This window comes from Cibotium barometz, chromosome 56 (genome assembly GCF_041138505.1).
Source record: "Cibotium barometz isolate CiBa-2024 chromosome 56, ASM4113850v1, whole genome shotgun sequence".
Lineage (NCBI taxonomy): Eukaryota > Viridiplantae > Streptophyta > Polypodiopsida > Cyatheales > Cibotiaceae > Cibotium > Cibotium barometz.
The window spans coordinates 8,726,504-8,746,604 of NC_141101.1; the positions used below are offsets into that span (position 1 = coordinate 8,726,504).

The 20,101-nt window shown below is 44.2% G+C and overlaps 1 protein-coding gene across 1 annotated transcript in view; it reads left to right on the plus strand.

The window, feature by feature from the left end:
* The window catches only part of LOC147606858 (ER membrane protein, putative (DUF962)), a 19,701-nt gene extending 494 nt beyond the window's left edge, over nt 1–19,207 (plus strand). The window contains exons 2-5 of the mRNA XM_086791395.1: nt 646–1,006; nt 1,155–1,217; nt 1,348–1,419; nt 18,731–19,207. Of these exons, the coding sequence (XP_086647521.1) occupies nt 656–1,006; nt 1,155–1,217; nt 1,348–1,419; nt 18,731–18,850 (606 nt within the window). The 5' untranslated portion in view covers nt 646–655 and the 3' untranslated portion in view covers nt 18,851–19,207. The remainder of the gene's footprint in view (nt 1–645; nt 1,007–1,154; nt 1,218–1,347; nt 1,420–18,730) is intronic.
* Nucleotides 19,208–20,101: the final 894 nt, after the last annotated feature.

Genomic DNA, 20,101 nt, shown 5'->3' on the forward strand with positions numbered 1-20,101 from the left:
TCTGGCTTGTCGTTAGAAAAAGATACTGCTGCCGTGTAACCTTGACCTTGGTGGCACGATTAGGATTCATCTTAGTGTTGTTGATAGAAACTACAAGGACCTTGAACTCAACAAATTACATGGAAGGTTGACGTTGCTGTGCTCTCAAAATTTAGGTTTCAAATTCAACCCTTGGTGAGCAAACATCGCATGTGCCACATTATGCATATATACATGTATATACACATATACATATGCTTACATATGTCCACACACCATCCACACACATGTATACACAATTAAGTATTTTTGTATGTATACATGCATATGAATGTTAATACATACATATATACACACATGTATATATACATGCAGGGTAGACCTGTGCCCATATGTGTATATATATATATCAAAGGGGGCCATCCTTATATGGCTTTTAGGTCATCTGTTGCTACTACGACATCCATAGTTTATAATGAAAACAATCTTAAGCTATCCAAGCTATCAATCTATAGTTATTTTTAGAGTTCTGTGCGTACTTCTCCCAAGCATCAGAAATTGATGGTATCAGGACGGTATCCATTCAAATCGTTGCTTTATCAACTCAAGAAGAAAACCCATTACTAAGTTGTTGTTTTTTTTTTTTCTCGGTGCTTGCTCATGCAGATCAACCAGGATGGCAAGTGGGTTGCTTGATGTGGAGAAGCAATTTGCATTTTATGGGGCATACCATTCCCACCCCATAAATATTCTCATTCACGTGCTGTTTGTTTGGCCGATTTATTTCACAGTCCTCCTTTTCCTCGCCTTTTCATCTCCACTGTGCCCATTGCCATTGCCATCTGACCTTCTACCTTTTCAACAGTACATGGTGATGAACTGGAGTTTTGTGGGGGCAGCTGTGTATGCACTCTTCTATGTTTCATTAGATAGAAAGGCAGGGTCTTTGGCAGCTTTCCTTTGCTTAGCATGCTGGATTGGCAGCAATGCTCTAGCTCAAAATTTGGGGTTCTCTTTTGGATGGAAGGTAATCTAGTCTGAATGTCTTTCTCAAAATTGTGCAGTGTATTTCTTTTTTGCTACCAATTTTGAGTTTTTTTTGGATCTTTTATTGCTACCAAGTGCTTTTCGCACACATGTTATGGAGGACAACTCATTTCCATTGCTTTCTAAAGGTGGTTCTCGTGTCTCAATTCGTCTGTTGGACTGGCCAGTTTATTGGGCATGGAGTATTTGAAGTAAGATTTTGCCTTTGTTATTGGTTCCCGCTTTCCTTCAGAACAATCTAGTATTTTAGTAGTGTAATCTAAGGCTACAGGATTCCTTTTGGGGGGGCGTCTTCTTATTCTTGCATTTATGTGTTTGCAGGGGAGGAGTCCTGCCCTTCTTGACAATCTTTTTCAAGCATTTATCATGGCACCCTTTTTCGTTCTCCTTGAGGTAAGGGAAGTCCAAAGAAAAGATTGCAAGGGTCTATGAGACTGTGGTAATACATCAAAAGTACCTCTACCATGCACATTGACAATACATAATCATACATAATGATTATTTTGAGTTAGTGTCGATGCATATGATGTCATGGGTTGTCAATATCACCTATGTATGACTAATGATAGTGATGATTATGGTGAGCCAGTACAGACACATATGAAATCATTAGTGGTCAACATCACCTATATATAACCATAAATGCTTTGCGCAAGTGCGTGGGAAACGAGGTCTTTGGATTAAGTCCGGGTAGCAAGATGTCGGAACAGTTCTTAGAAAAGATTGCAAGGGTCTATGAGACCATGGTAATACAAAAATATCTCTACCATGCATATTGGCAATACATAATCATTCATAATGATTATGTTGAGTCAGTGGCGATGCATAAGATGTCATGAGTTGTCAAAATCACCTATATATGACTACCTATGTAGAATGATAGTGATGATTATGGTGAGCTAGTGCAGACACGTGACATCATTAGTGGTCAACATCACCTACATATAACCATAAATGCTATGTGCAAGTGTATGTGCAATGAGAGTCTTTGGATTAGGTCGGGGTAGCAAGATGTCTCTCTTGGAAACCAAGAATTTCCACACCGCCCATGTATGTGAGAATGATCTTATTAAGATGCGTACTATGGCCATTGGTAGGATTATACATAGTAGTACCAGGCATAATGGGAAGTGAACATTATGGTTTCTTGGAGTTTGTGGGGAGGCTATATCTTCTATCTTTCTATTATAGAAGTTGCTTCTCAAGCTCAAAGCAAGCTATCATTGAGTTCTATTTGTCTCATGGCTTCATGATGTGTTTGGCAAAGAAGAAGAGCTAAGTATTCTTTGAGGTTACAAAGCTATTACTTTTTGATTCTTCATGGTTTATGTGTTTTGAGCATCTAACCCTTGTGAGTAAATGCAAGGAGAAGTGTTGTATGTTTTAGGAAAAAATTCTTTTCTTGGTTGAGAAGCCTGGAATCTAGCGGTCATCTCTATTGTGAGCATGATGCTCAAGGACTGCAATATATGCCATGGTTATATATATATATATATATATATATGGTCATCTTTTGCATTCTTCAATTTGATGGCTTTATGGAGTTATGGGTCCCTTTAATGGAATGTATGCCTTTGAGTGATTCTTATTTTATGTTACACACTTGAGCCCACCTCTCCTATAAGGTGTGTGGTCAGAGTACCAACATGGAGTGTAAGTGGTAGATATTAGAGTGGATATGGCGTTGTAACATGCAGAAGCTTCGGAGAAGAATCGGTAACTTCAATACTCAGAAATCAGCACTCTTTTCATGACGGAAATTAACGCACAAACTGAAAGGAGATGTGCAGAAAATAGAGAGAGGGAGAGAGAGATGTAGAGGACACAGTATTGGGTCCCAAATACCCTCTGTAGGGCCCCCCACCACGGATGGTGTATTTGCTTTATTAGAATGATGTAAATCTAAAAGAAAATACAGAAATCTTGGACCTTTCTTGGCTGGGAATTCCCTGCCCTTGACCTGAAATCCTTCACCCCTTTGCTTAGCACCCTCTTGGCTTGTCTAGCCTCTTATGCTTGAGCTCTTGGTGGATAATGAGATGAATAATTGGGATTGTGGGCATCTCTATTTATACTACCCAATCATGAGCAGTCGGCCAGTACTACAGCAGTCGGCCAGCTTTAAATGCTCCCACGACCAGAAATTCAGCATAAAATGCTGAATTAATTCACATTCAATGCTGCGTTTTTTTTCCTAACAGGCTGAAAGTGATGCGCGTGATTCTAAAGGGTTGGGCAAGGCTTTTGCAATCATACTCAGGGCTGGGCAGCCTGTATGGGCTGCCCCATACTTGCCCTACAGCCATGCAAAGGCTGTAAACTCCTGGAATCTGCCTTTTGCTTGCCCTAGGGTTGTCCTACAGCCCCTCCATGGCTGGTGGGTTCAGCCAAGGCCTTCCTGGCCCTTATGGGGTGGTTCCTCACCATCCCCATTCCCACACTAAGCCTTGGGGTAGCCCTATGGGTTGGCCCCTTGTTCTAAATACTAACTACTCAGTGATCTGGCATCCGGTACCGTACCCGATACACAGAGTCACTGACATCGTTCCAGAGGGAGACTCACAGCGCGGACTGGCACTGTTTCACGTGCAGGACAGTGCACACCTGACCTTAGACTCCTGTGCAGGACAATGCACACCTGACCTCGGACAATTGAGATGGATCCCTGGCTGACTCGTCTCGGACTAGGCTCACATGGGACGAGTTCACCATCCCAGGTCTTGCACCTTCTGTACAGAAATGTCTACGTGGCATCCAAGTGCGGGATGCACGTGACATCCCCTTCTGCTTAACTTGACGGAAGCTGCATAGCCTCCAAATAATCTGTCAATAACGCCGGATAGTCTTCGAAAAACTCTTTGTCGAGCCATACCGCTTCACCTAAAACTTCGTGAGGAATTGTTTTAGTCTTCGGCCTGAGCCATGCTTGAAACGGTGCCGAAGGATCTGTTTTGGAACCATAACTTCTGCTTCATCCACAATATCTGGTTCCGCCTCGTCTTTGACCTCTGAAGGGATTGGATCTGCATATGGCTTTAACCAACTAACATGAAATACATGCATAGTCCAACTCGGAGGTAGCTTTAACTGCATAGACACCTCATTAATCTTTTTCATGATGGGAAAAGGTCCGAAGCTCCTTAAAGACAACTTTGGGCATCGCTTGCCCACTTGTTTCAATCTTTGCTTCATAATCCGAAGATAAACCCAATCCCCTTCCGAAAACTTTATATTCCTTCGGTCTTTATTGGCCTGTCGAGTGTAGGCCTCTTGCGCTTTAGCCAATTTGTCTCTTACTGACTCTAAAATCTCCTGGTAAGACTCCGTCACTTTGTTCGCTTCAGGTACTGAAGACGAGGTCCTGGTCAACAATGACTGGAAAGGTCTTCCAAATGCTGCCTCATATGGAGTCTTGCCAATAGCTGAAGAAAAAGAATCATTCAAAACAGCTTGAACTAAAGGCAAATATGATTCCCACTTACCTTGTTGATCGTGGACATAACACTTTAGTGTATCAAAGGCCAACTGGTTGTATATCTTTGTCTGGCCGTCTGTCTGTGGGTGGAATGCACTGGAAAAATTCAACTTAGTACTAAAATTATCAAACAATGCCCTCCAAAAATGACTGGTAAACTTGGCATCTCGGTCTGACACTATGGTCCTAGGAATCCCGCCAATCGGGTACCAATGCCGAATGATCAACTGGGCAACATCCTCGGCGGTCACATTGGCCCTGCAAGGAGTAAGCATAACAAATTTGCCAAACCTATCAACATTAGTTAAGCACTGCGTATTACGCTTACTCGGACTGTGAGGCAGATTCGTGACAAAGTCCATGGAAATGTCTTGGAAAGGACCCTCAGGAATTGACAAGGGCTGCAACAACCCTATCTTCTTTCCACGAGGAGCTTTCACCTTTTGACAAATGTCACAGCGTTGTACATATGTAAACACATCATGCCTCATCTTTGGCCAATAGTATTGCCGTTCCAATTTCTCCAAAGTCGAATTCATGCCCCTATGACCACTTGTAATGGCGTCATGGGCATCATGGAGAAGAGCTGTCCTGAATGACTTCATGACACACAGTCGGCCTTTGTAAAAAAGCCAACCATCGCGTATCAGAAAGTGGCATGGTCCTGTGGCATCCAATGCTTGTTCCCACTGTGTACCGAATTCCTTGGAATCCGCGTACGTGTGCTTCATGACCTCTAGTCGTGTACCAACAAGATCAAGTCTAGTGGTCTGAATCGTACACTTGTCCCTTCCTGCTCAAAGCATCGGCCACTGGATTGGCCTTTCCTGGAAGGTACTCAATCATTCCACCAAATTGCTGGAATATTTGACTCCAGCGGTGTTGTCGATCACTCCACTGTGCACTTGGCATTGTCTGAATCCAGCGTAATGCCTGATGGTCAGTGCGAACCTGGAAGTCACGGCCATACAGAAAATATTTCCAATGTTTCAAGACTTGTATGATTGCTAGGAGTTCACGATCATAGACTGAGTAGTTCTTCTCAGCAGGCAGTAACTTACGAGACATGTAAGCTACTGGATGACCATTCTGTTGCAATACACCTTCAATTGCGATGTTACTTGCATCGGTGATCACCTGAAATGGGTCGTCCCACGAGGCAAGTGCTAAACAAGGTGCTTCTGACAAAGCCACCTTGAGGTTCTGGAATGCCTCCAATGCTCGTGGAGTCATTTGAATCTTTTGCCTTCTTGTCTTCACTCCCTTTAGCAGATCGGTGAGAGCTGCCGAGAGGTCAGAAAACTTGTCGATGTGGGTGGAGTATGCCTGGCATATACCCACAAAGGATCTAATGTCATAGGTTGTTTGAGGTACTTCCCAATTGACAATCTCGGCCACTTTAGCCGGATCATGTCGAATGCCTTCAACACTAATTATATATCCCAAGTAATGCACCTGGAACAGATAAATTCCGACTTCTTTTCATTGACGTAGAGCTCATTGCTTTCTAGCAACTTAAGGACTTTCTCCACATCAATGTCATGTTGCCCAACCGTAGTTGAAAATACGAGCATGTCGTCTAGAAATATGAACACACACTTTCCAATCAAATCCCGGAAAACACGCATGATCATGCGGTTAAATGTAGCTGGGGCGTTCGTAAAGCCAAATGGCATGACCACAAATTCATAGTGGGCCTGTTCCGTACGGAAGGCTGTCTTGGGGATGTTCCCCTCCACAATCCGCACCTGGTGGTACCCACTCTTTAAATCCAGTTTCGAGAACACCTTTGCTCCATTCAGCCTCTCGAGAATATAGTCAATTCGAGGCATCGGGAATCTGCTCTTGATAGTCAGCTTGTTGAGTGCACGATAATCGACACACAAACGGGAAGACCCATCTCTCTTCTTGACAAATAAGATCGGTGTTGCAAATCTCGACACGCTGGGGCGGATGAAGCCAGATTGCAACAATTCTTGGAGTTGGTGGTCCAACTCCGATTCCATTGCCTTGGAAAGGCGATACGGAAACTTGCTCGGGGGTTCCGAGCCTGGGAGGAGGTCAATCTTGTGGTCCTCCAGTCTGGACGGGGGAAGCCGGGGAGGGAGGCTGTTCCGAAGAAAAATCTTCTGGAACTTTTCATGGAGAACTGAGTACTTCTCGGAAGCACTGGCCACTGTCTGTGCTGTCTGGATGTAAATCATCGCACACTGTGCGCCTTTCCTGACTGCTCGCTTAGCTTGCAAGTGGCTTATGAGCGGAAAGTTCGGAATTCCTGGCTCACACTTAATGGTCATTGGGGCGTTTGACACATTCCGATTGATCTGGAACGTGTGCTTGTCCCACTTGACATCAGAAGAAACTTGTGAAACCACTGAATACCAAAAATTATGTCTGCTCCTACAAGAGGGGCAACCATAAAATCACGCATAAACTCTATGCCCTGAATAACTAACTTAGCACCTAGAGCTTCATACTTGACGCTCGTTGTCATGCATGTGCTAAAACCCTCAACTTGTTTGTCCACCGAAGTCAGCTCGAAACGGGCACACCCAGCGGCTTGTTTCGTGACCACATCCTCCGTCCTGCCGCTGTCAAACAAGACAACGACTCTCTGGCCACCTATGTAGCCAAAGGACTTGAGCAATTCGTTGCGCTCATACTCCTGGTCATGGGCGCCCTTCTGCTTATCTTTGAGCTCTCGGCTAATAATTGCTCCAACTGAAGCACCGGGGTTTGAAGAACCAGGGGTAGCCGCGGGGGTCTGTGTGGGAGTTGAGCTCACCACGGAAGCTGTGGAGGCTTTGGAGGCTTCTTCGGACAATCCCGAGAAGTATGTCCTTTTGTATGACAAAAGAAACATCTTCCCTCCTCCTTGTACTGAGAAAGCTCCTCAGCACTCAACTTGCCACCTGTCTTGCCTGCCTCCGCTTTCTGGTTTGGAGTAAGCTTAGACGCATTGTTCGAGTTCTTGGAGCCAGAGGGCTTTGTCCTGGGAAAGACCCCGTCTGATTCTGGCCTTTACCCCCCGAGGCGTTAGCCCTGGGAGAAGCCGGCTGGGAAGTCTTGGGCTTGCCACCATTATGTTTCATTTCTGCACTCTGTGCAAGCGAGAGCGCGTCTTCAAAGGTGGTTGGCCTAAACATACGCACCTCCCATTGGATTTGCGTGTCCAGGCCATACAAAAACTGCCCTTTCTTGTGTGTATCAGATAAGCCTAATTGTAGACATAAGGTCGAAATTCTATTGGCAAACTGAAGGACTGGTTGCGGGTTCTGACGCGCTCCCCTGAACTCGTCTTCGAGTCGCTCAAGGTAGTGGGGCAGCCCACCAAGGAATGGCCTCACCTTCCAAGTACCAACTGGCTAAGATCACTCTGTCAGTATCTGTTTTCCGAACTGCGGCAAAGTAAGCTTCAAATTGACGTAACCATGAATAGAGAGTTGTGGGATTGAGTTTACCATTATACTTACTAAAGTTCATTTTCTCGAGAAAATGATTCGAGGGCGCCGCCGGTGTCAATCTGGCGTCCAATGCTTTGAGGTAACGCTCGTGTTCCATGCGTCGCATGGCTTTGTCTTCTCGTTGTCGGATCTCCAATGCACGCATCTGCAACTCAAGCAAAGAGCTTGGCTGCGGCTGTGATCTTGCGAGAGGGTCCCTGAACCGAGGATCTGGTATCTGGGATACAAAAGGAGAGGGAGGAGGAGATGGAAAAGGCGACGCTGGAGAATGGGTATGCTCCTCCAGAGCCAAGATCTACGCCTTCTGCTCATTCAACTTGGCTGTCTAATCTGCGATTGCTCGCATCATTTGCTGGAACATGTCTGTGACACTCAAGCCTGGTGCCCTAGCTGGGCTGCCTGGTGCACTCTGGTCCCATGGTTCTCGGTCTCTCTCGTCGTCCAAGCTCGCCATAGCAGGAAAATGCACTTCCTTTCCGGAATGCAATCTGACCATCCACTATCTGTGTGGGAGACGTCCGGAGGCTTCCGGAGGTTGAAAACCAACCGTCCTTCGAGGGACAGGAGTCACTCCGAAAGGGGTAGTCCACCGGCATCTAAAAACCAACCACACGAGCGAGAAAAAATTCTGGTTTCTTTGTTGAATCTTTGTACTTGAAGTAGGCTCTGATACCACTGTAACATGCGGAAGCTTCGGAGAAGAATCGGTAACTTCAATACTGAGAAATCAGCACTCTTTTTGCGACGGAAATTAACGCACAAACTGAAAGGAGATGTGCAGAAAATAGAGAGGGAGAGAGAGAGATGTAGAGGACACAGTATTGGGTCCCAAATACCCTCTGTAGGGCCCCCCACCACGGATGGTGTATTTGCTTTATTAGAATGATGTAAATCTGAAAGAAAATACAGAAATCTTGGACCTTTTTTGGTTGGGAATTCCTTGCCCTTGACCTGAAATCCTTCACCCCTTTGCTTAGCACCCTCTTGGCTTGTCTAGCCTCTTATGCTTGAGCTCTTGGTGGAGAATGAGATGAATAATTGGGATTGTGGGCATCTCTATTTATACTACCCAATCATGAGCAGTCGGCCAGTACTACAGCAGTCGGCCAGCTTTAAATGCTCCCACGACCAGAAATTCAGCATAAAATGCTGAATTAATTCACATTCAATGCTGCGTTTTTTCCTAACAGGCTGAAAGTGATGCGCCTGATTCTAAGGGGCTGGGCAAGGCTTTTGCAATCATACTCAGGGCTGGGCAGCCTGTATGGGCTGCCCCATACTTGCCCTACAGCCATGCAAAGGCTGTAAACTCCTGGAATCTGCCTTTTGCTTGCCCTAGGGCTGTCCTACAGCCCCTCCATGGCTGGTGGGTTCAGCCAAAGCCTTCTTGGCCCTTATGGGGGTGGTTCCTCACCATTCCCATGCCCACACTAAGCCTTGGGGTAGCCCTATGGGCTGGAAACCCGATACACAGAATCACTGACATCATTCCAGAGGGAGACTCACAGCGCGGACTGGCACTGTTTCATGTGCAGGACAGTGCACACCTGACCTTAGACTCCTGTGCAGGACAATGCACACCTGACCTCGGACAATTGAGATGGATCCCTGGCTGACTCGTCCCGGACTGGGCTCACATGGGACCAGTTCACCATCCCAGGTCCTGCACCTTCTGTACAGAAATGTCTACGTGGCATCCAAGTGCGGGATGCACGTGACAAGCGCCTGGTTGGCGGGGGACTTCTGTCTACGCCAAGGGTCATGTGGATTGACACCTTGTTGACAGGGGACTGTGTCTATGTCAAGTGTTAGTAGGCTAGAATCCGGTATGCTGGGGACTTGACGTCTGCATGTAGATCCAGTGGACTTTCTACATCTGCGTGCACGGTCAATCGGTCTTCTATTTCTCGGCCTAGTGTTTGCATGTGTAAGCACGGAAGCCAATGGAGAGTAGCATGCGTTTGACGTGACATTGGGGATTGGGGAAGGAGTAAGTGCTCCTTGGAGTCTTAGAGTATGAACACTGAGACATGATTATGATATCTGGACTTATGAGACTGTTTTGTCTCGCCCATTTATTTGGGACATGATTATGATATCTGGACTTATGGGACTGATTTATCTCGCCCATTTACTTGGGACATGATTATGATATCTGGACTTATGGGACTATTTTGTCTCGCCTATTTATTTGGGATATGATTTTGATATTGGTATTATGGAGACTTATTTAGTCTTGCCTATTTATTTGTTCTTTCAGCCATATTGGAAACACTATCTCCCCATACGGAGGTTAAGAGGTTCATTGTTCATCTCACCATACATGTGAATTTGTGTTGGGATTGTGAGAGGATAATTCAATGAACTCCCCAACATACACGTGGATTCATGTTGAAATTGTGGAGTGAGTGCTTCATTGTTTCCACACTAGGCTCGTTGATCAGAGTTGGGATTGTGTGGGAGAACATGGGATTGGGAGAAAGGATTGCAACTAGTGTGGAGAACCAGCTTTTCTGTCACCATGGTTTGTGCTCTGGAATAGCATCATTTTGTGTGCATAGCATATGTTTCTGTGCGAGGCACTAGTTTCTTGTGCATGGCATTCGTTTGAGTGTCTTAGCACCTGGTTGGCGATTTTCATTGGCATATGATTATCTCATTGATATTGGTTATTAAGACATAGTTGGCTCTTGTGCTCGTGTCTAGCATATCTCCCATGGAATTCTTGCCCATCATGGTTATATCTTGATATATGGTAAAAGAAGCTGGAAGGAATGTCACCATTTTAGGCATCTCCAGAATTCATGTGTATGGATGAACTTTTGATGTCCCAAAGATCAAGAATGTACAAGTTTTGGAAATGGGGGATTATCTAGTATAGAGGACCAAGTGTATGTAGCATGGTCCAGGCACTCCAGATGGTTTCTTGGACACAGAAATGGGCTTTGGATCCCAAGTGTCAAGTGGAAAGTATGTATGGCGAACTCTTGAGGATTTGGGAGAGATCCAACAATGAAACATGTTCCTACATGGTGTTTACATATTTCTCATGTTGTGGAACACAAAGAGATCATCTCTTGAATTTTAGGGAAAGTTGCTATTTTTGGCCCGACTCCGATGGAAATTCTATTCGCGTCATCACGTCTAGAATGAGCAAATACCAAGAGTTTCCAAAGTGCCTATGACAAATGGGCTACAAGTTGGGATATTTTTAGAGATAGAGTGTATGGAAGGACCCATCTTTTAGGATGGAACATGTGGCAAGAAAGTGGATCAAAGTGAGACAAGTGGCCTCACACTTGTCCCTTCAACTACTTGGCTCTCCACTTGTCATTAGTCTTCTCTTGCTATTTTAGCTCATGGGAGACCGAAATCTATAAATTGGAGCCCTCTCTCTTTATTAAGGGAGGCTCTCTTGTTGCACACTAGCCTCTACCACCCTTGTAGGCTGCCCTAAGGAGGTGCATACTATGGCCGTTGGTAGAATTATACATAGCAATACTAGGCATAATGGGAAGTGAACATTAAGGTTTCTTGGAGTCTCTGAGGAGGCGTATATCTTCTATCTTTCTATTATGGAAGCTGCTTCTCAAGCTTAAAGCAAGCTATAATGGAGTTCTATTTGTCTCATGGCTTCATGATGTTTTCGGCAAACAAGAAGAGCTAGGTTACAAAGCTATTTCTTTTTGATTGTTTATGGTTTATGTGTTTTGAACACCTAACCCTTGTGTGTAAATGCAAGGAGAAGTATTATATGTTTTTCTTGAATGTGTTACAAGAAAAAATTCTTTTCTTGGTTGAGAAGCCTAGAATCTAGAGGTCATCTCTATTGTGAGCATGATGCTCAAGGACTGCAATATATGACATGGTTTTATATATATATATAAGTGCATAAAAATTGGGGCTTTTCAGATTGGAGCATGTAATTGGGCATTACAGCTGTGATTTGTCGCATATGTATACATATTGTGTGTAATTGGACAATTTGCTGTAGGTTTACACTTGCTTCAGTTTGCAGGCAAACATTTGCACAGGACATTTGGTTGCCTGGCAGTGCACATTGGTGCTTGGTTTGCTTGTAGGTATATTTTGTTGACATGGCTCAAAATGCTATAGATGTATTTGGTGTGCTCACCCAGGAGGACAAGTTGGATGGATCTAACTACTCCCTCTGGAGTTTCATGATCCGTAATTTGCTGGTAGCCAAAGGGCTTTGGGGGCATCGTGTGTGGTGCTGACACACGCCCACTTACCATACAACCAGCCACGCCTCAAAGGGGAGGTGCTCAAAGAGCTCTTGAGGTAGAACTTGCTCCCACACAAGAGTAGAAGAGATGGGACTCTAGGGATGCATAGGCCATGTCATCGATAGCTCTTTCAGTGAAAAGGACTATTATTCCGCACATTCGTTCTTGCAAGACATCGAAGCTTGCATGGGATACATTGGAAGCAATTTATCAGGTACGCAACGAGGCAAGAGTTGCCTACTTGAAGAGGCAATTGGATCTTCTTTCTATGGATGAGGGTGACTCCATGCAGATCATCTCACCAAAGTGAAAGATTTGCAGGAACAATTGCTCAACATTGATGAGGTTATCCCAGACAGACAGCTGGTCACCAACACTCTTCATTCTTTACCACCTTCCTACTTGCGCTTTCACACCCCTCTCAACCTCTCTATGAGAGGAGGTGGTGATCCCGTCACTTTTGAAGAGCTGGTGGGTTTACTCTTGCAGGAAGAGCAAACTTATCGAGCAACCGTGGTGGAGACAAGGCATTTACAGCCAAGGATAAGGGTAAAGCAAAGAGCTTTAAGCATGGGGGACAACAGTCTAGCAAGGTTGGTCATGGACAGTCCTCTTCCGGTGGTGAAAAGTCTGACCAAGGGGATGCAAACAAGCCCAAAAAGAAGGGCCAATGTCACTACTGCCATAAGCCTGGACACTACATCAGTGAATGTAGAAAGCGGATTGCAAAAGAGAAAAGGAAAGAAGTAGGCAATGCAGTAGCAAACTCTTCTGATGAGACAAAGCACAGCAATCAGCTAATGTAATTCAGAAAGAGTACACTTTTTTGGTCACATGCACTAGTGACGCTTCCGATAATGATATGTCTTGCATTGCATCTGATAGACAGGATGTATCATGGTATTTTGATAGTGGTGCTTCGAGCCACATCACTTCATGCAAAGATGTATTTCAGCACTTGGTTTATGCTTCAAATGGCCGCACTGTATGATGTGCAGATCATACCACATATCCAGTAAAGGGAATTGGCAGTGTCATACTTATTGCAGCCAATGGTGCCAATATATGTATGAAAAATGTATTGTATGTTCCAGGGATAAAGAAAAATCTGCTCTCCGTCTCAACCATAAATGACTAAGGTTTAAAGGTTGAATTTGAAGATGGGAAGTGTTTGGTAAAAGACCCATCAAGGGTTATGAAATAGTCACTTCTGGAACACGATACAAAGGCTTGTATAAGCTGGAGAGCTATGACAAGCGTACTTATGATGCAAATACAGTGGCTGCCCACACTCCTGCTATGCATGATGCAGAGCTATGGCATGCTCGTTTTGGACATGTAAATTTTCGGAGTTTGATGCTTTCGCAAAAGCATCATATGGTTGATAATGTGCCGCCTCTTGAGTCTCCAACAAGACATGTATGTGGGGTGTATTTTGGGAAAGATGCAACGAAAATCATTCCCCAAAGATGAAGCTGTTAGAGCTGAAAGTAAATTACAGCTTATACATAGTGATGTATTTGGTCCAATGTGGACACCATCCATAGGGGGGCATCTTTACTTCGTCACATTCATTGATGACTACTCCAGGTTTGCTTGGGTTTACCCTTTGAAAGCGAAAGCAGAGGTGTTTACATGCTTTCGACACTTTGTAGCAATGGCTGAAAATATGTGTGGATGTAAAATCCAAACACTCCGCTCAGATAGAGGTGGAGAATACATGTCAAATGCAGTCAAGGATTATATGCTTCAAAAGGGCATCAAACACCAATGTACTGTGCCTTATACACCGTAGGAGAATGGTGTAGCTGAGAGGAAAAATAGATCTCTTATGGAGATGGCAAGATGCATGGTGAAAGCACAAGAGTTGCCTTACAATTTTCGGATGGAAGCTATAATGTGTGCAACTCATGTGTTGAACAGGTGTCCAACAAAAGCTTTGAAAACCATAACACCATTTGAGGCTTGGTATAGTCGAAAGCCAACAGTGGATGCGTACATTTGGGTGTTTGGCATATGCACATGTGCCAGAACAACTCCGAACAAAGCTAGATGACAAAGCAATGAAATGCATTTTTGTGGGCTACAGCAATGAGAGCAAAGGATACCGTCTTTATAATCCAACAACACGAAGGGTTTTTGTCAGTAGAGATGTGGTATTTGCTGAAAATTCAGAACAGCCCATGTACAGCTTGTATAAAAGTAATGATACAGGCATACATGACATGTTTGATGGACTATTACCCATTGCAATTAGGGGGGATTCAGATCAGCCAGCCCCTACACAAGAAAATCCTCATGTAGAACATGTGGAACAGCCAGCCATGGAAGAAGTGGAAGATCTTGTCAGGGAAGAGCAAACAGCCATAGACACAGCCAAGTCAGTGCCAAGATGGTTGCTGAAAACTTTGCAAGAAAGCAAACTTGCAGCTCCACTCACAGGTAGAACAAGGGCTAGTTCCAGCCGTGCATTGAATATGCATCGTGGGGAGTCTGCATTAGCCATGGGTGGTCTCTTTGATGTAGAAGAGCCTTCTTCTTATGAAGAAGCACATGAGAATGAGCATTGGGTGTAAGCTATGCAAGCCGAAATCTCTTCTATCATGAAGAACAATACTTGGGATCTTGTGGAATTGCCTAAAGGCAAGCATGTCATTGGAACAAAGTGGGTGTACAAAGTCAAAAGGAAGTTTGATGGTACTATTGACAGGTACAAAGCAAGACTTGTGGCTAAAGGCTACTCCCAGAAAAAGGGAATAGATTATGAGGAGACTTTTGCTCCTACTTCGAGCATGACCACAATAAGATCAGTGATTGCATTGGCTGCACATAAAGGGTGGAAAGTGCATCAATTGGACATCAAAACTGCATTCTTAAATGGGGATTTACAGGAGGAAGTATATGTAAATCAGCCCATTGGTTTTGTAGTTCCTGGTGAGGAACATAAAGTATGCAGGTTACACAAAGCATTATATGGGTTAAAGCAAGCTCCAAGAGCTTGGTATGATAAAATACATGCTCATCTAACCAGCCAAGGTTATGTGAATAGTCGAGCTGAAAGCACATTGTATGTGAAGAAAACTGGTGCCGATATTCTCATAGTCATCTTGTATGTAGATGACATGCTCATTACAGGTACTAGCAAAGCACAAATTTCAAATTTCAAAGCTGATTTGAAAGCTGAATTTGATATGTCAGATTTGGGGCCTTTACACTACTATCTCGGCATACAGTTTATGCATACAAATGATGGCATTGTTATGCAGCAAACTAAGTACATAAAAAGTTTGCTAAAAAGGTTTCACATGGATGAATGTAAGCCTATTTCTACTCCGGTAGAACAAGGTGTACGGCTTACTATGCATGATATTGGAGTCTTTTGAGGCCGGCATTTACAGCCAGGCAGTGGGATGTCTCATTTACTTGTGTAACACGAGGCCAGACATATCTTTTGGAGTGTGGGTGTCTTTGTTGAGCAAATTCATGCACAGCCCAAGCACAAAGCATTGGCAAGCAGTCAAATGTATTTTTCGTTATCTTCAGGGTACCCTGGATCTTGGTTTGTTCTATCCCAGGGGGGGCAGCTTGCAGCTTTATGCATACAGTGATTCAGATTGGGCTGGTGATTATGATACCAGGCAATCCACCAGTGGGAATTGTTTTTTTCTTGGCAGTTCATGTATATCTTGGTTGAGCAAAAAGCAACCCACTGTTGCCACATCTACTTGTGAGGCTGAGTACAAGGCAGTCTTCACAGTTACAGTAGATTGTGTATGGTTGAGGGCACTTTTTTCCATGTGGTTTTTTCCCTTGGATATCAAGTGTGAAAGGACACTCTACATATAATATTTTGTACTTCTATATTATATGGATGTGACACACATGCAAGGGTTGACTTGCATTTTGTGGCTACCACAGTTTTGGCTCTCTCTCTCTCTCTCTCTCTCTCTCTCTCTCTCTCTCTCATTTCTGTGTGAGCTTCTCCATCCTGCACCTAACCCTAATGTGCAGGTTTGTGTGTGTGTGAGTGTGTGAGTCCTGGCTGACCTGAAAGGAGGACAATGTCATCTACATTAAGTAGTAGGGGGATCAATATGCCTGCCGTGTGGGACCAGCCTTGCCTAATCTATCAATGAAGCTTGAGATCTTATCAATGTAGAGCCAAAAAGAGTGGGTGATAGAGGGCAGCCCTGTTTCACCGCAATAGTGTTGGAAATCTCCTGTGAGAGAGTGGGAACAATCCCAAGACATTGAAATGATCTATTTGACAGGAAGTGAGATTCGAACACAAGACGTGTTGAATATCATGGACTAACCACTTCTGCCACATTTGGGCAACAGGAGAGAGAGAGAGAGAGAGAGAGAGAGAGAGAGAGAGAGAGGGAGAGAAATGAAATGATATATTAACGTCTCTAAGAGGCCATAGTGGCCTATGAGACCAAAACTGAGAATACATCTGAAGTTGGTGTCTCATCAAAGAGAACAACTAAATGAGACTAAAAAGTACAATAAATTGATTGTCCTACAGTTATAAGAACAGAACTGTAAGACTCTGAGATGATATTGAGTAGAAAATACTGGAAAATACTGAAAAATGTATATCAGATAGATCCATGTATGCTGATCAGTTGAAGTGTTGCCCTCTCCTTAGATCAAGTATCTCCGCCATGGGGCTGTCTAGAATGGAGAGGTTGTAGAAGCGAGGTAGGCGCCTCCGATGCCGAGCAATGATGGCTCTGATCTGGCGATGGTGAGGATGCTGTGGTCGGGATCCTGGTGGGCGTGGCCGACGAGCACGACATAAGATAACTGCTCTATCAGTGGTGACTCCCTGGGAGCGTGGTTGGTGCCGTGATGGCCCAATGGAGGAGGTATGAGGAGGTGTGTGGGCTGGGTTGGGTGTCCAAGAAATCTGTCAGGGTCCTCTATCTAGGTACATCACGGCTCGGCCTCCTGTCTGCCAAGAGGGGGTCTCTGTGTCTCCTGAGCTCAAGTAGAAACAATCCCAGGCATCTCTAATCCTCAAACTCCATGACCCTGCGTAACGGCCCAAAACCCTCTCGGAAGAGGCAGTGATATCTCCCTCGGATCTCATAATAGACTGTACATTGGCAAATGTAGTGTTCCTTTGTCTCTACCTCCTGGTAGCATAGCTGACAAATGCGGTCATCCAAGATCTGATGCACATATCGCCTTGTCTCAATCCGCAGCTGGTGTGATGAGGTCCGGATCTGTCCAATGGCACAACGTATCCCATGTGATAGGTGTACATCCATGTACGCCGGGCGGGTGATAAAATCATCCGGTGAGAGGTGTAGAAAATGGCTCTTGTAATGAGCCATTTTCGTGCCCAAGGGCTCAAGGGGGCTAGTCCATGTCCTCTCTGTGTCCACTCTGATGATATCCATCCTGATCACGCGGTTTTGCTCTGAGCGGGTGAGATCCAAAAATGGACAATCCAGACTGTACTGAAAGGGTGGTAGTGCCTCTATCCGCAAACCATGTAGGTCAAACCATGATCTCATCTGAGCGTACCAACAATGAGTATCTCCATCCTTTGCCAACTGTATGGATGAGGTAAATGCCAATCGGGAGTACCTCTGCTGAGGGAGCTCCCATAGCCGCTATAAAAAGGTACTAACTGCCTGGAATAGGGCCTCGGTTACTACTGGTGGGAGAGAGAGATTCGTATCTTTGAAGGACCTAGAGGGTCTATGAGACCAAAAAGGTAGTTACACTGTATCTATGATAAATATTGAACTATGGAAAAGAAAATTGTACGAAGCTAAGCTAGCTACATAATCTAAAGTATCCATGTGATGCCTACATGATGACAATGTGTGACCATATAGTGATACCATCCTCCTCCAGAATAGAGTGTAATGCAATCATAGCATCTCCCCTTTGTGATAGGAGCTCATAAAAGGATATTCTGGGTCTGCAGCTGCCAGGTGGAGGGATGAGGCCTTCGAGAGCTGGGGCGTCTGGCTCTCAGAAAGGATCGCGCTCGGTCAATAGCGACACCTTGTGTATGGGGCTAGAGGATCACATGCCCATGTAGGTTGTCCTGGACCTGGCTGGTGCTGTTGCTGCTCTGGTTGGGCCTTTGTAGTTGGTGGCTGTGATCCAAAGAAATCTATGATGGAGGTTTGGGAGAGGCCACGCTGGTGCTCTCTCGGAGTGCTACCTCTGCATGACCTCTTTGCGATGGTGAAGCTGCAGTAAATGCATGCCTGAACGTCTGTGGTTCTCATACTGCATGGTCCATGAGAGAGGGGCCAAATTAGCCTTGGAACAGAGAGAGAGAGAGAGGAGGGGCGGTGGCAAGATTGAATATGTTTTTACCACACACATACGAAACAAATTCACTCTGGTTAGAATCTTGAAATATCCGAGGGTAGAAGTAAAGTTGTTTCCCTTGAAGTTGCATTAGATTCTTTCTATTGCAGGTTGTACAGTCACTGCTGGAAAGGCTCCATTTTTTTTCTCAGAGTTGCATTAAATTCTTCCTATTGCAGGCTCTACAGATACTGTTCGACTATGAGCCTTATCCTGGTTTTAGGAAAAGCGTGCAAGCCAAAGTGCAAGCAAACATTGCTCGTTGGAAGGCGAAGACGACTATACAAAAGTTAGCTTGAACCGTCTAGAGGTTGGTAGGTGTTGTAAGGCAGCAATTGTTAGAAGTTGTGTAACATTGAGCACATGCATGTCCCACTGTAATCCTCCACATGATAAGAGTTTACTCTCCCATGTCGTTCCATCTTCATCACATGTTTTTAACTTCCCCACAATATGAAGATGACATTGACCAAGTGCTCAAATTTTCAAATTTTTAACCTTCACGAACTCAAGTATGGATCAGTCTTGGTTGTAAATATTTAGCCTGTTTGATTTCAAGGTTGGTTGGAGGTCCAAGATAGAGCACGAGGGTATACTTGATAATGTTCATTTCATATATTGAGGTAAGAGCTATGTCCCGTGCAGACTTGCAGACTTGGGAGACTGTTCTTATTAAGTGCCTGCACAAGCATCTCATTGGTTAGTCATGCTAAGTGGGGTGAAAAATATGGGTGACTAGGGGTTCACAAGCACGATTAACCAATCAGGTTCATCAACAAGCATTTAATATGACATTTCTCAATATGCACAGGACGTAGCTCTAATACAAGCTTTGTTCAAAAGAAAATGGAATTCATAAGGATGTATTTATGGTTGGCGTGAACGGTTCCAAGATAGTGCCATGGTGTGCTTGTTGATGATGTGCGTGTCCTAACACTTATTGTGATCTTAAGTAATATTTGTTTCATCAAAAGGAAAATTTAATGGTATGAAAATTGATGGTGTAAAAGGCCTTGATTTTTGCATTTCAAGAGAAGTTACTTGATATTTCGTGTTTAAATTATGGAATTTTCCTCGCGAATGTGCTTTATTTTGCTTCATTCTTGCTTTGTGTAGAAGTTTCAATTCTTTTCTTCTCCCTTGGAGTAATTCAAGCAACTTGGTTGAGTGCAAAGATTAGTTCTCAAGATCTTAACATGGATTGCCTTCAAGTGAATGTGTTTAAGAGCCTAGTTACAATTTTTAGTAATATAGCTTGAGAGAGAAGTTTGTGTCATCAAACAATACCAATAATAATAGGATGAACTAATAGTAATATTTATTTTAAAATCCTCTTAAGGTTAATCCTAATTTGGATTCCTTTGGTGGAAGTGGATTCGTTTTAGCTTAAAAGAGAATAAAATATGTAGAGAAGGGAGTAGATGTATTCAAGTGAGAGGTTTGGGGATTAGATGTTATTGAGACCTTCAAATCTATGGAAGTTGACTTGGGTGAACTGGGAAAGATAGAGTTGGCTCTGATGTTCGGTTCATTTCTAGGGGCATGCTTTA